At 43.9% G+C, this 14,928-nt stretch overlaps 1 protein-coding gene across 2 annotated transcripts in view; it reads left to right on the top strand.

Annotated features, from left to right (window-relative positions):
• Positions 1-14,928, top strand: part of LOC115463494 (gastrula zinc finger protein XlCGF26.1-like) — a 61,946-nt gene that overhangs the window by 12,040 nt on the left and 34,978 nt on the right. The window contains exon 2 of one of the 2 annotated variants that reach the window (XM_030194053.1): positions 13,362-13,435. In XM_030194053.1, coding sequence (XP_030049913.1) covers positions 13,362-13,435 — 74 coding nt within the window. Of the gene's footprint in view, positions 1-13,361; positions 13,470-14,928 lie in introns of those variants that run through there. The other variant, XM_030194062.1, reaches the window with a different exon arrangement.

The following is a 14,928-nucleotide window of genomic DNA, read 5'->3' as shown; positions in this document are numbered from 1 at the left end:
AGAGTCAGCATCATCAACAGGATAAAAGAAATAATGGAGAAGAAAGAGACACTAGTGGTAGAGACCAACAAGAGTTTGAAGAAATGGCATCAAATGATATTTTACTTTATTGTGATATCGCTTCTTGGCCAATACCGGTTCCAGATGACTTGAGAGTTAATCTGGTTAAAAGGGGAAGTGAACCTCTTCAGAATAAAGATGGACCTTTCTCTGCAGTTCAACAAGAAGGAAAAAAGAGCAAAGGAGGCAGTCGACACTTAACAACTTCATGGTTTTATAAATCGTTACCAGAGGGTGAAAAAGTATTGAGAACTTGGATGGCTTATTCAAAATCAAAAAATTGTTTTGTTTTTGCTGCAGACTGTTTGCGAATAATAAAACAAAAGCTGGAACATCCGTTTTTATAACTGGCTTTAAAAAATGGTGGAAGTTAAATCCTAAAGTTTCTGAACATGAGATATCTGAACAACATCTCTCCTGCTTAGAAAAATGGAAGACCTTGGCAATGGGACTGCAACTCCAAAATACTATTGATAAAATCCATCAAGTGGAAATGGATAAAGAGAGAAAACACTGGAGAGACATTTTATATCGTCTTTTGGATGTAATCATGTTTTTGGCGAAACAAAACCTTCCTTTCCGTGGACACAGAGAGGATATGTCTTCAACAAACAAAGGAAATTTTTTGGAGTTGATAGAAATACTTTCAAATTATGACCCAATTTTGAAGGAACATTTTGTAAAAATCAACCATACTGTTTCTTCTGAAAGGAGAGTGACTTCATACTTATCTCCCACAATTCAAAATGAATTCATTCATCTTCTGGAAAGTTATGTAAAAAAAAAAAATAGTGGCAGATATTAAAAAAGCAAAATACTTTGGAATTCTTTTTGATAGCATTCCTGATGTTTCACACTCTGATCAAATGTGTGAAGTGATCAGATATGTCCATATTGAAGATGATAAAGTTGAAATAAAAGAATCATTCTTGGGCTTCTTTCCTATTGCCGGGAAGACTGCTGCTGAACTCACAGAACAGATCTTGAAACAACTGGATAGTGATGGACTGGACATAAACCTCTGTTGTGGTCAAGGATATGACAACGCTGCAACTATGGTTGGTATTCATGGTGATGTTCAGGCAAAAATCAAAGAAATTAATCCCAAGTCTTTATTTGTGCCTTGTGCAAATCATTCTCTGAACCTTTGCGGAGTTCACTCTTTTGGAAGTATTTCTTCATGTGCGAAATTTTTTGGAACTTTGGAAGAAATTTACTCATTCTTTTCAGTCTCAACTCATCGATGGGAAGTGCTGCAGAATGTAGGTGTAACAGTAAAAAGACTTTCCCAGACAAGATGGAGTGCTCATTATGAAGCTGTGCATGCAGTAAAGACACATTTTGAAAAGTTAATCTCTAGCTTTGAAGTACTGTGTGATCCAAAAGAAAATGCGGATACAAGAGGATCAGCTCAGATTTTGCTCTCTGCTGTATGCGATTTTTCTTTTCTGAGTTATCTTTTTCTCTGGTGTGAGGTTTTAGGTGAGGTTAATCAGACACAAAAATATTTGCAAACAGCCGGAATCAGTCTTGAGCAATGTACAATGAAAATGCAAGCTTTAAAATTGTTCCTTGAAGATCAGCGCACAGAAATTGTGGAGAAGGCCATTAACTATGCAACAACAAAATGTAAGGAAATGGACATTGCCATGGAAAAAAGAATCGCATTTCGAAGAAGAATGCCTGGAGAAACAGCAAAAGATGCTGGTCTTACATTGCCAGAAGAAATCAAAAGGGCTATGTTTGAATGCCTTGATCTTTTTCACCAAGAATTGGAGACTCGTTCTAAAGCAGTGGATCAAATAATGTCAGTGTTTGCTATCATTCAGCCATTCTCTCTGATTTTTGCTGAAGAAGAAAAACTTCGGAAGTTTTTACCAAATATAGTTGAAATTTATGATGATGTTTCTGGTGAAGAAATGTTAGTGGAAATTTTTCGACTGCGGAGACATTTAAAAGCTGCTGGAATCAATCTTGAAGAAATGAAGACATGGACGGTATTGCAATTTCTAGAATTTATTGTGAAATGGGATTTTTATGAATCTGTGCCAAACTTATCCTTATGTTTAAGACTTTTCCTAACTGTATGTATATCTGTTGCTTCATGTGAAAGAAACTTTTCAAAATTAAAATTAATAGAAAGTGTTCTTCGATCAACTATGAGTGAAGATAGATTGACAAATCTGGCTATACTGTCCATTGAACATGAATATGCAAAGGAGATCAATTTTGATGAAGTCATTGACAAATTTGCAGAAGTTATGGCTCGAAAACAGAAACTATAATGTCGTTGTTTGTTACTACAACAGACCAATATGTAGGTTTTTCACATCTTTAAAAAAAAAAAACTTAATGTAATTAAAAAGTATTAATCCTTTGTTTTTACTGGTCTGGCATGATGATTACATATGCAAGTTTCAATAAAAGAAAATGTTTACTGTCTGTTTCTTTTCTGACCATTTATCTCATTTCATGATTATTACTAAAAATAATTTTTTCATGAGGGGGGGGGGGTGTTAATAAAAGGTTGACTTCGGGTGTCAAGTATGCTAGCTACGCCACTGTTAAAGAGAGTTGCAAATGAGGTCAGAAAGGTGCTTGAACATTATTTTGGCTATTCACAGGCTTGAAAACCTCCTGTTTTGCCACAGTATACATCTATCCTGTTTATCCTCGGAGAACACATTCTACACACAGCAAACAGAACTGAAAGTCAGACAAAACAAAATGACTGTACTGGAAAGATACTATTTTGCTACACAGATATAGAAACATGGTGGCACATAAAGGCCAAATGGCCCATCCAGTCTGCGCATCCTCTGTAACCCTAACTCTTCCTTTTCCTAAGCGATCCCACATGCTTATCCCATGCCTTTTTAAATTCTGACACAGTCCTCAACTCCACAACCTCCACCGGGAGGCCATTCCATCCTTCCACCACCCTTTCTGTGAAATAATACTTTCTTAGATTACTCCTAAGCCTGTTCCCTCTTAACTTCATCGTATTCCCCCTCGTTTCAGAGCTTTCCTTCAGTTGAAAAAGGCTCACCAGTTCTGTATATTAATGCCCTTGAGCTATTTAAATGTCTCTATCGTATTAAAGCACTGTGAGGTTCCTAAAAATAGAACTGAGCCAGAAGAAACAGCATAAGAAATTAAGGTGGAACAAAAAGATATGGAGGTACCCAAAGACAAAAAGCACACCCAAATAACAAATGTTGAAACACATACCAGGAAATGTAAATGGAAAGTGATGACCACAAATGCTCGCAGTCTAGGCAACAAAGTTCATGACCTTCAAGCCCTGATGTTGGAGGCAGACTTAGACGTTGTTGCAATCACAGAGACATGGCTCAATGGTTCCCATGAATGGGATGCAAACATACCAGGCTATAATCTGTTTAGGAAGGATAGAGAGGGTCGAAAAGGTGGAGGAGTAGCTCTGTATGTGAGAAATGATATCACGGCGACCGAAATGACAGGGACCTGGGGAAAGGAAGAAGCGATATGGATCACCCTAAAAAGAGAGGATAGAACCTCTGTCCACGTGGGTGTTGTCTACAGACCTCCGACACAATTGGAGGAATTAGATAAAGACCTGATCGCAGATATTCAAAAGTTGGGAAATGAGAGAGGTGCTGTTGCTGGGAGATTTCTATCTGCTGGATGTAGATTGGAAGATTCCGTCTGCGGAATCAGAAAGAAGCAGAGAGATAGTGGATGCTTTCCAAAGTGTTTCGCTCAGACATATGGTGAGGGAATCCACGAGGGAGAGAGCGACGCTGGATCTGGTGCTCACAAATGGGGATAGCGTGTCAAATGTCCAAGTGGGTGCCCACCTGGGCAGCAGTGACCATCAAACGGTTTGGTTTGATATAACAGCTAAAGTGGAGAGCGGCCATTCAAAACTCAAAGTCCTGGATTTCAAGAGTGCTGACTTCAGTAAAATGGAAGAATACCTAAGAAAGGAGATGGTGGGCCGGGAGGAAGTACGAGAAGTGGAAGAACAGTGGTCCAGGCTGAAAGAAGCTATAAATAGGGCCACAAACCTTTATGTAAGGAAAGTAAATAAAAGCAAGAGAAAAAGGAAACCAATATGGTTCTCCAAGCAAGTGACAGAGAAAATAAAGGCTAAAGAGTTAGCATTCCAGAAATACAGAAAAACTCAAGAAGAGAAACACGGGGAGGAATACCGGAGGAAACTGAAAGAAGCCAAGAGAGAGATACATCTGGCGAAAGTGCAAGCGGAAGAACAAATGGCTAGAAATGTAAGGAGGGGTGACAAATTTCTTCAGGTATATTAGTGAAAGGAGAATGACTAAAAAGGGAATTGTGAGACTGAAAGATACAGCAAACCGCTATGTAGATAATGATGAAGAAAAAGCAAATTTGCTAAATAGATACTTTTGTTCTATTTTCACAGAAGAAAATCCTGAAGAAGGACCGCAATGGACTGGAAAAGGTACAAATGAGAATGAAGTGGATAGAGCACCGTTCACGGAAGAGAGTGTTTGTGAACAACTTGAAAAGCTAAAGGTGGACAAAGCCATGGGACCGGACGGGATCCACCCCAGGATATTGAGGGAGCTCAGGGAGGTTCTGGCGGGTCCTCTTAATGATTTATTTAATAAATCCTTGCAGACGGGAGAGGTTCCGAGGGACTGGAGAATGGCGGATGTGGTCCCTATTCACAAAAGTGGTGATAGGGAAGTAGCTGGAAACTACAGGCCGGTAAGCCTCACTTCAGTTATTGGAAAGGTAATGGAAGCGATGCTGAAGGAAAAGATAGTGAATTTCCTGGACGCCAATAAGTTGCAAGAGCCAAGACAACATGGTTTTACCAAAAGGAAATCGTGCCAAATGAATCTCATTGAATTCTTTGATTGGGTGACAGGAGAATTAAATCAGGGACGGGCTATAGACGTAATCTACTTAGATTTCAGCAAAGCTTTTGACACAGTTCCCCACAGCTCTTAAATAAACTGGATGGGCTGAAGATAGGACCCGAAGTGGTGAACTAGATTAGGAACTGGTTGACGGACAGACGCCAGAAGGTGGTGGTGAATGGAATTCGCTCGGAGGAGGGAAAGATGAGTAGTGGAGTGCCTCAAGGATCGGTGCTGTGGCCGATTCTGTTCAATATATTTGTGAGTGACATTGCCGAAGGGTTAGAAGGTAAAGTTTGCCTATTTGCGGACGATACTAAGATTTGTAACATACTGGACACCCAGGAGGGAGTGGAAAACATGGAAAAGGATCTGCGGAAGCTTGAAGAATGGTCTAAGTTTTGGCAATTAAAATTCAATGCGAAAAAATGCAAAGTGATGCACTTAGGGAAGAGAAATCCACGGGAGACGTATGTGTTAAGCGGTGAGAGTCTGATAGGTAAGGAAGGGGAGAGGGATCTTGGGGTGATAGTATCTGAGGATCTGAAGGCGACGAAACAGTGTGACAAGGCGGTGGCCGTAGCGAGAATTTTGCTAGGCTCTATAGAGAGAGGTATGACCAGCAGAAGAAAGGGGGTGTTGATGCCCCTGTACAAGTCATTGGTGAGGCCCCACCTGGAGTATTATGTTCAGTTTAGGAAGCCGCATCTTGCGAAGGATGTAAAAAGAATTGAAGTGGTGCAAAGGAAAGCTACGAGAATGGTATGAGATTTGCGTTACAAGACGTATGAGGGGAGACTTGCGGACCTGAACATGTATACTCTGGAGGAAAGGAGAAACAGGGGTGATATGATACAGACGTTCAAATATTTGAAAGTTATTAATCCACAAACGAATCTTTTCCGGAGATGCGAAGACAGTAGAACGAGAGGACATGAAATGAGATTGAAGGGGGGCAGACTCAGGAAAAATGTCAGGAAGTACTTTTTCACGGAGAGAGTGGTGGATGCTTGGAATGCCCTCCCGCGGGAGGTGGTGGAGATGAAAACGGTAACACAATTCAAACATGCGTGGGATAAACATAAAGGAATCCTGTTCAGAAGGAATGTATCCTTGGGAGCTTAGCCAAGTTTAGGTGCCAGAGCTGGTGGTGGGAGGCGGGGCTGGTGGTTGGGAGGCGGGGATAGTGCTGGCCAGACTTATACAGTCTGTGCCCTGAAGAGGACAGGTACAAATAAAAAGTGGCACATGTGAGTTTATCTTGTTGGGCAGACTGGATGGACTGTGCAGGTCTTTTTCTGCCGTCATCTACTATGTTACTATACATCTCCTCTCCCCCTCCTCTCTTCCAGTGTATACATGTTGAGGCTCATAAGCCTGTCCCTATATTTTTTTTTTTTGTTTAAGACCGCTTACTGAATTTGTAACCGCCCTCCGGACCGACTCCATCCTGTTATTCACAAGACCTTGCACTGTCAATAGTAAATACTATCGAGATACAGGATTTTTCTAGTGAATATACCTGGCTCACACAATTGCAGTTTACAGTTTTATTAGATTTAATATACTATGTTACATAATACTATATCAAAGCAGTTTACAATAAAATTAATATAAAAGAAATAAACTAATATATTATCAAGAAAATAACTTTGATAGAGCATCCTCTTTCTATCTAAACTGGCATATTATGGAACCATCAGCTTGCCTTTTAAACTGGGAAAATTTTGAACAATTCCTGTCATGAAGCTATGATCAGTAGAAAGGATCATGTCCTCTCTACTACTACTGTCACTTCAGCATAAAGATGTATAAATAACTCTCAAATTTATTAGGATAAAGTCAATTGCAGTAAAAAAATAATTATATTACACCACATTAAAGAATTAGCCAAATTTTCTATTTTCTGAGTAACGAAAGAAGAAGATTTTAAAAATTCTGTGGTCATAGCTTTAGTCTGTTTAACTTATATTTCTTTTTTAAAAATGTGTTTGTTTCAAACGTTTTAACACAACTATACCCCATAAACAAGGAAAAGAAAATGCTATTCACCAGTTAGCCCACACCAAGCAGAAATTAGACAGATATTAATTATGACAACCCCCCCCCCCCCCAAAAAAAAAAAAAATATAAGCAGAGGAGTATAGTCACTCTTATCGATTCCCATTGTTTAAAAGAAATTCAAATCTATAACTGGTCAACATGAATTAGTCATTTATTTTAGAATTGCATATAATAGCCTGTTAACAGGGATGAAATCCCAACAGGGACATTTCTTTCCTGACTAAGATTCAAAATGGATACATTACTATGTTATGTTATATTTACCCACAGATGTGGTAATGAATCCATTCCATTCTAAGACTTGACAAATACAAACATGGGGGGGGGGGGGGGGGAATACAGAAAACAGATTTATGGTCCTCAGATATTCTATCACCGTGGTGCCTAAGTAGGGCAAGAATAAACATTCCTATAGATAGCTTATCTCTTAGCTATTGGAGGAGTAGCCTAGTGGTTAGAGTACTGGTCTTGCATTCCAGAGGTGGCCGGTTCAAATCCCACCGCTGCTCCTTGTGATCTTGGGCAAGTCACTTAACCCTCCATTGCCTTAGGTACAAACTTAGACAAATCCCTCCTTTCAGTACCCTTCTCCACCACCGCCAACTCCAGGCTCCGCCCTTTCTGCCTCACCTCACCCCATGCTTGGAATAAACTCCCTGAGCCCATACGCCAGGCCCCCTCCCTGCCCATCTTCAAATCCTTGCTCAAAGCCCACCTCTTCAATGTCGCCTTTGGCACCTAACCACTCTACCTCTATTCAAGAAATTTTGACTGCACCAACTTGTCATTTCGTCCTTTAGATTGTAAGCTCCTTTGAGCAGGGACTGTCCTTTTTGTTAAACTGTACAGCGCTGCGTAACCCTAGTAGCGCTTTAGAAATGTCAAGTAGTAGTAGTAGACCAATGCGCCTGTCGCAGGTATAGTCTCTTAGCATCTTGGAGGTATAGAAGATTCTTGTGGTCGGTGATCACTGTGATGGCATGTAAAGTCCCTTCCAGAGATATCGCCATTCTTGGAGAGCCAATTTAAGGGCTAACAATTCCTGGTCCCCAATAGTGTAGTTACGCTCTGCCGAAGAAAATTTTTTGGAAAAAATAAATGGGTGACGCTTGCCGGAGTCTGAGGTTTGAGACAAAACGGCCCCTGCCCCCAGAGAAGAGGCATCCACTTCTAAGATGAATGGTCTTTTGATATCCGGACTTCAAAGAACAGGAGCAGACAGAAAGGCTTGCTTTAAGGTGGCAAAGGCCTCTTGGGCCTCCGGTGTCCAGTTCTTTACATAAGCACGCTTCCTGGTCAGTGGGGTAAGAGGGGCAGTGATGAGGGAGTATTGGTGGATGAATTATTGATAGTAGTTAGCAAACCCCAAAAAACGTTGCAAGGCCTGGAGACCTGGGGCATGGGCCAATCCCATATAGCTCAGAGTTTGGTGGGATCCATTTGGAGGCCCTCCGAAGAGACGATATATCCCAAAAATGGACTAGACCATTGATGAAATGAGCACTTCACTAGTTCGGTGAACAGACGGTAGTCCCTGAGGCGCTGGAACCATGCGTACATGACGAGGGTGGTCCTGAGCAGAAGCAGAAAAAACCAGAATATCATCCAGGTAAACTATTACTAAGGAGTACAGAAGATCTTGAAAAATGAAGTTTATGAATTTCTGAAAAACCGCTGGTGCATTGCAAAGGCCAAATGGCATAACTAGATATTCGAAATGTCCTTCATGAGTATTAAAAGTGGTCTTCCATTCGTCCCTGTGGCGGATTCAGACCAGATTGTAGGCGCCTCAGAGATCCAGCTTGGTAAAGATAGACGCTCCCTGTAGATGGTCAAAAAGCTCCGGAATAAGGGGAAGCTTGGAGGCATATTTTCAAAGCACTTTGGGAGGCTAAGTTCCATAGGTTTCTATGGAACTTTGGGAGGCTAAGTGCTTTGAAAATGAGCCTCATAGTAACATAGTAGATGACGGCAGAAAAAGACCTGCACGGTCCATCCAGTCTGCCCAACAAGATAAACTCATATGTGCTACTTTTTGTGTATACCTTACCTTGATTTGTATCTGTCATTTTCAGGGCACAGACCGTATAAGTCTGCCCAGCACTATCCCTGCCTCCAAACCACCGGCTCTGGCACAGACCGTATAAGTCTGCCCAGTACTATCCCCGCCTCCCAACCACCAGCTCCGCCTCCCACCACCGGCTACCAATTCTTAATGGTTATTTCATTAAGACCCTGGTAGTCGATACAGGGTCACAGAGAGCCGTCTTTCTTGGTCACAAAAAAGAAACCTGCCCCCACTGGAGATGAGGAGGGTCTGATGAAGCCCTTTTGGAGGTTTTCTTGAATGTACTCCCACATGGCAGTAGATTCCTCCCGGGAGAGGGTATACAGCCGGCCCCAAGGTGGAGTCTTGCCAGAAAGTAATTCAATAGGGCAGTCAAAAGGACGATGTGGAGGAAGGGAATCAGCCTCCTGAGCACTGAAGACATCTTGGAAATCACGATATTCCACAGGAAGGGAAGCATCACAGGGGAGCAAGAGCCTTGGGGAGGCAGTAATAGTCCTTGGAGAAGGAACCACTGGCGTGAGACAGGTAGAAAAAACATTGGGAACCCCAATCTGCCGATATTGTTAGTGGTCCAGTTGATATTAGGTGAGTGTTGTAACTAGGGCAGGCCCAAAATAACAGGATGGATGGCCCGGGGAAGAACCAGAAGCTGAATTTCTTCCTTATGTAAAATCCCGACATGCATCTGCAATGGCAGAGTGACATGGGTAATAGAGTAGGGTAGAGTTAGTCCCTGAATGGAGGTCACTTGTAACGTTGGTTTACAGGCAATCAAGGGAGTTCCTAGCTGGAATAGGAGACTGGGGTCAATAAAATTTCCTCCCGCCCAAGAATCAATCAAAGCCACAGTGTTAATACAGAGTTCCTTCCAGCGCAGGGAAATAGGGATGGAGACAAGATTATCTGGAAGAGGTGAAAAATGACCCAGGGCCACCCCCTTCAGTGACCCTGGGTCATGGCATTTCTTGGTTTATTCGGACAATGTCTTAGGAAGTGGCCGGCCTGCCCACAGTAGCGGCAAAGTTGATTGTCCCGATGGTGAGCCCTTCTCAGAGAGACGATGCCGTCTGATAACCACTGGCTGTTCAGGGACTCCAGAAGTAGAGCTTGCCGCACCCTTGGGAGAAGAAGGGTGCGGCGTCCTAGGAGAGGGTCTCTGAGAGCGGCGCTGAGTAGAGCGTTCCAGTGACCTTTCTTGAAACCGTACATCGATATGGACGTAGAGGGTGATCAGAGCATCCAAAGCATTCGGAAGTTCCCGGCCAGCCAGTTCATCTTTAATCCGGTCGTTGAGTGCTTGCCAGAAAATGGCCGTAAGGGCCGCTTGGTTCCATCTTACCTTTGAAGCTAGGGTTCGAAAGCGAACGGCATAAGCACCAACAGAACAATTGCCTTCTTGAATTCGTAGAAGTTCTGCGGCTGCAGACGACGGCCGTCCCGGCACATCGAAAACTAACCAGAAGCGGTGAAGAAATTCTCCAAGATCAGTGAGTAAAGGGTCCCATTGCTCCCAAAGAGGAGAGGCCCAAGTCAAGACGGATCCTGAGTGTAGAGAGATGATACAGGTTATCTTGAGTCTATCCGTAGAAAAGGCTGCTGGTTGCACTTCAAACAGCATAAGACATTGGTTGAGGAACCCTCGGCAAGCAGAAGGGGTGCTGTCGAACCGGGGAGGCTCAGGAAGCCGCAACCCTGGAGTAGGTAACATGGATCCGGACAACGCAGCAGGAGGCTGTCGTTGGGATTGAAGGGTTGACATCTGGGAACACACATCCTGTAGAATTCCGGACAGATGGTTTAGCTAGGCCTGCTGCTGTTGAAGAACCTGGGCCAACTCAGACAGGTCAGTATTGTCCGGCGAACTCATGGCTTTGGCTTACTGTCAGACTTGTGAATTATTGTACTAAGTAGAGCGCTGCTGATCCCGGTACTCGGACCAGGTTCTGCTTGGTGGCCGGACAACCCCAGGTTTCACCTGCGCTGACCGCTGTTCCCCAGAGGTTGAGCCCCTAGGTGCGGGCGGCCTGCAGGACTTACGAGACGGAGCTGGAAGCAGGGTGGTGAAAGTATCGGCCAGGCAGGCAGCAGGTCAAGAGAGTAATCCAGGTACAGGCAATGTCAGTAGGCAGGCAGCAGGCAAGAGAGTAATCCAGGCACAGGTAAAGTCAATAGGCAGGCAGCAGGTCAAGAGAGTAATCATAGTAACATAGTAGATGACGGCAGAGAAAGACCTGCACGGTCCATCCAGTCTGCCCAACAAGATAAACTCATATGTGCTACCCTTTGTATATACCTGGCCCTGAGTAGTATCTGCCATCCTCACGGCACAGACCGTAGAAGTCTGCCCAGCACTAGCCCCGCCTCCCAACCACCAGCCCCCCCCCCCCCCCCCCCCCACGGCTCTGCCACGCAATCTCTGCTAAACCTCTGAGGATCCCTTCCTTCTGCACATGATTCCTTTATGTTTATCCCACGCATTTTTGCATTCTGTTACCGTTTTCATCACCACCACCACCACCTCCCGCGGGAGGGCATTCCATCCAGGTACAGGCAAAGTAAGTAGGCAGGAAGCAGGCAAGAGAGTAATCCAGGTACAGGCAAAGTCAGCAACGAAGAACAAAGTAGAGAAGAAGCACACTACTGAGCAAGTAACTCCTACCAAAGTAGAAGCCAAAGCCTGGAGTTCAGGAAGAGCTCAGCTGATAAAGTGCAGGGAGAAGGAGCACAGCCATAGGACAAGAGCAGGGGAAGGAGGAACCGGAAGACCAATAGGAGTGAAGCCAGGCAGACAGAGAGCAGAGCCAGGTGAATGGAAGCAAAGCAATCAAGGAGCCTGCAGCCAGAGAAGAACTACACACACATGGCTCAGGGCTGTGCCAGTCAAGTGTGTGTGTGTCGATGTAGGGTTACCATATGGCTCCAGAAAAAGGAGTACACATTGATCCAGTCCGGGTTTTGCTTCCATTGAAAGCAATGGAATTAAAACCCAGCCTGGCTCAATTTGTCCTCCTTTTTCTGGAGCCATATGGTAACCCTATGTCGACGGGACCCTGCACAGCCTGAGGACGCCACTTGCGTTGAGGTACGGGACATGACACCCATGTATTACTGTATTGTATAGTACAGTGTAGAAAAATTAGAACAAAATACAGCCTTTATTAGTTCTGTTTCCATAATCTACAATAATTTTTGAAGCTGTTGTAGTGATATTCAGTTTTTATTTAATTACTAGTAAAACAGGCCCGTTTTCTGAGACAAATGAAACGGGCGCTAGCAAGGTTTTCCTCTGAGTGTGTATGTTTGAGAGAGAGAGAGAGTGTGTGTGTGTGTGTGAGTGAGAGAGAGACAGAGTGTGTGTGAGTTTGTGTCATAGAGTGTGTGTGAGAAAGAGAGTGTGAGAAAGTGTATGTGAGAGACAGTGAGTGTGTGGGGCTCTGAGTTCCATGACCCCCTCCTTCCCTCCCTCTCCTCTGAGTTCCAGGCCCCCCTTCCGTCCGAGGTGCAGCCCCCCTCCCTCCCCTCCGAGTTCTTGCCCCCCCTCCGTCCAAGTTCCATGCCCCCCTCCCTCTCCTCCCCAGAGTGTTCCATGCCCCCCTTTCCTTGGAGTGTGTATGTTTGAGAGAGAGAATGTGTGTGGGTGAGAGATAATGAGTGAGAGACAGACAGAGTGTGTGTGCGTGTGTTTGTATCAGAGAGAGAGAGAGAAGCCTTGAAGCATTTGTGTGCGCTGTAATGCTCCATCTCCTCAATTGACGACACTTGGTTCCAGAACGTTGTAGGAATGCTTCAAGGCTTCACTTTCTCGGCTTCAGAACATTGGAGGTGCGTTTTATTATATAGGAGATTTATTTCTGCATATGGAATGCTTTCAAATAAATTAAAAAGTTGTCAAATAAGTTTTAAAAAATCTTTTGTCCTCCACCTTTTAAGGCACTGCTTATCCAACTGGAACAGCTTTTGACTTTTTATAGATGGATCACGCATAAGCAGTCCATTATTTCTAATAATCTTTTTACTATTGCTTTCAATATCATTTGTTATTGTTTTGGGTGTACTTGTGACTCCACCTACTGCCAGCAAGCTAGGCTTAGTGGCTTCAACCCATATAATGGGCTAGATAGCCTCATACCGTCTCCTGTTCTCAATCTAACTATCTTCAAGCCTCATTCTGGTGCTCCAATAGTTTCTCTCAATGTATTCCAAGCCTCACTCTAACACTCCAATAGGCTTTCTCAGTTGTGTTCCCTGGCATTGCAACCTGCTTTTCCTGTGTTTTTCAGAGGCTTTGTGCAGCCAGTCACCTCAGAAGTGGATTTTGGAGGCTGGAGAGATTCTAGTTCCAGTTTCAAGAACAGTAAGGAAACCTGGATATTCTTTGTATATACAGGGTGAGGCAAAAAATGTAACTCCTTGCATTTTTTTGCAGTTTTCTCAGCAACTGCTTTGAGTTTCAATGAGAAATTTTACGTACTTATATACTAACATATTACTATTAAACAACATTTAATTATCTTAAGCCATGTCGATGTTACTGACATTTTAGTATTACTATCTAGTGATTTTTGCGCAGTAAAATTGTTCGAGCTAAAATTCAGTAAAATAACATCATTAATGATACAATTAATGATATGACATAATTTTGACATGCTGACAAATTTTCTTCACAGTGCTCAGCTTCCAGTTCTTGAGATTCAGTGGCAGCCCTACCATTAGGCCAACTGAGGCAGGGCCCTTAGGTGGCACTCTCGCCTTCTCTCCTCAACCCTCTTTCCCACATTTACCTTATGTTTTTCTTTTCCAAAAGGCGGCAGCGATTCCCATATGCTGCCCTGCCACCAGCAGCGGCCTCTTCTCCCTACTGCAGCCTGCGTCTTGATGTAATTTCCTATTTTCTCAGTAGAGCAAAGAGGCTGGTGCTGGTGGCACCGCGACAAGGCAGCCTGTGGGAATTGCTGTTGCTTTTTGGAAAAGAATAAAATAAGGTAAATGCGAAGAAGAGGGTTGAGGAGTGAAGGGGGGAGATGCCAGACCGTGCAGCAGCGGGTGCGGCATCTCATCTCTGCCTCGGGTGGCAGATTGCCTTGGGCCGCCCCTGTTGAGATGATATCCAGCAACTATCACGTTTGCTGTGAAACCTTGTTCACAGTGTCTAGATTCTCATATTGACCGCTCCTGACATGTTGCCCTTGATTGCTGTTCCGATCCGAAATGCTTTTAAAGAAATTATCATATTATCAGATACAAATTATTCAAGTTCAAATTATTGTTTACAAAAGTCTACATCACTCTGATGTCATTAATAGTAAGCTGCAGTAGCGTAGCTAGGTGGGGCCATTAGGGCCTGGAGCCCCCCCAAATTTCCTGTGGGCCCCTAGTTTTGCTGGTGGATGGCCCCAACCCCCGCCAGCTGAAGAGTTGTCCAGTGCCAATCTCTGGCGCTGCCACGTTGCCTGCCCTGCTCTGTCTTCCCCACACGTCTGGCATGCTCTGCTCCTTTTAGTGAAACAGAGCATGCTCAATTTCACTAAAAGGAACGTGCAGGACGTGAAAGGCAGAGCAAAGCAGGCAACGCAGTGGTGCCAGAGACTGGCACTGGACAACGCTTCAGCTAGCGGGGGTTGGGGTCCCCCACCAGCCAAGGTATTTGCTGCAGCAGTGGGTGGAGAGCAGCAGGGCGGCAGACCAAAATGTGCCCCCCACCTCGGGCTCTGGCCCCCTCCCACCTTGAGGTCTCCCCCCCCCTTTCAAATAATGGTAGTTTTACAGTGCAAACATGCGAAAATTGCTGGATGGTCATGCTAAAAACTCTAACTTCACTGTGTTTAAAGATAATCTCATTCCAGTCAG

This window comes from Microcaecilia unicolor, chromosome 1 (genome assembly GCF_901765095.1).
Source record: "Microcaecilia unicolor chromosome 1, aMicUni1.1, whole genome shotgun sequence".
Lineage (NCBI taxonomy): Eukaryota > Metazoa > Chordata > Amphibia > Gymnophiona > Siphonopidae > Microcaecilia > Microcaecilia unicolor.
This window is presented reverse-complemented; position numbering and strand designations above follow the sequence as displayed.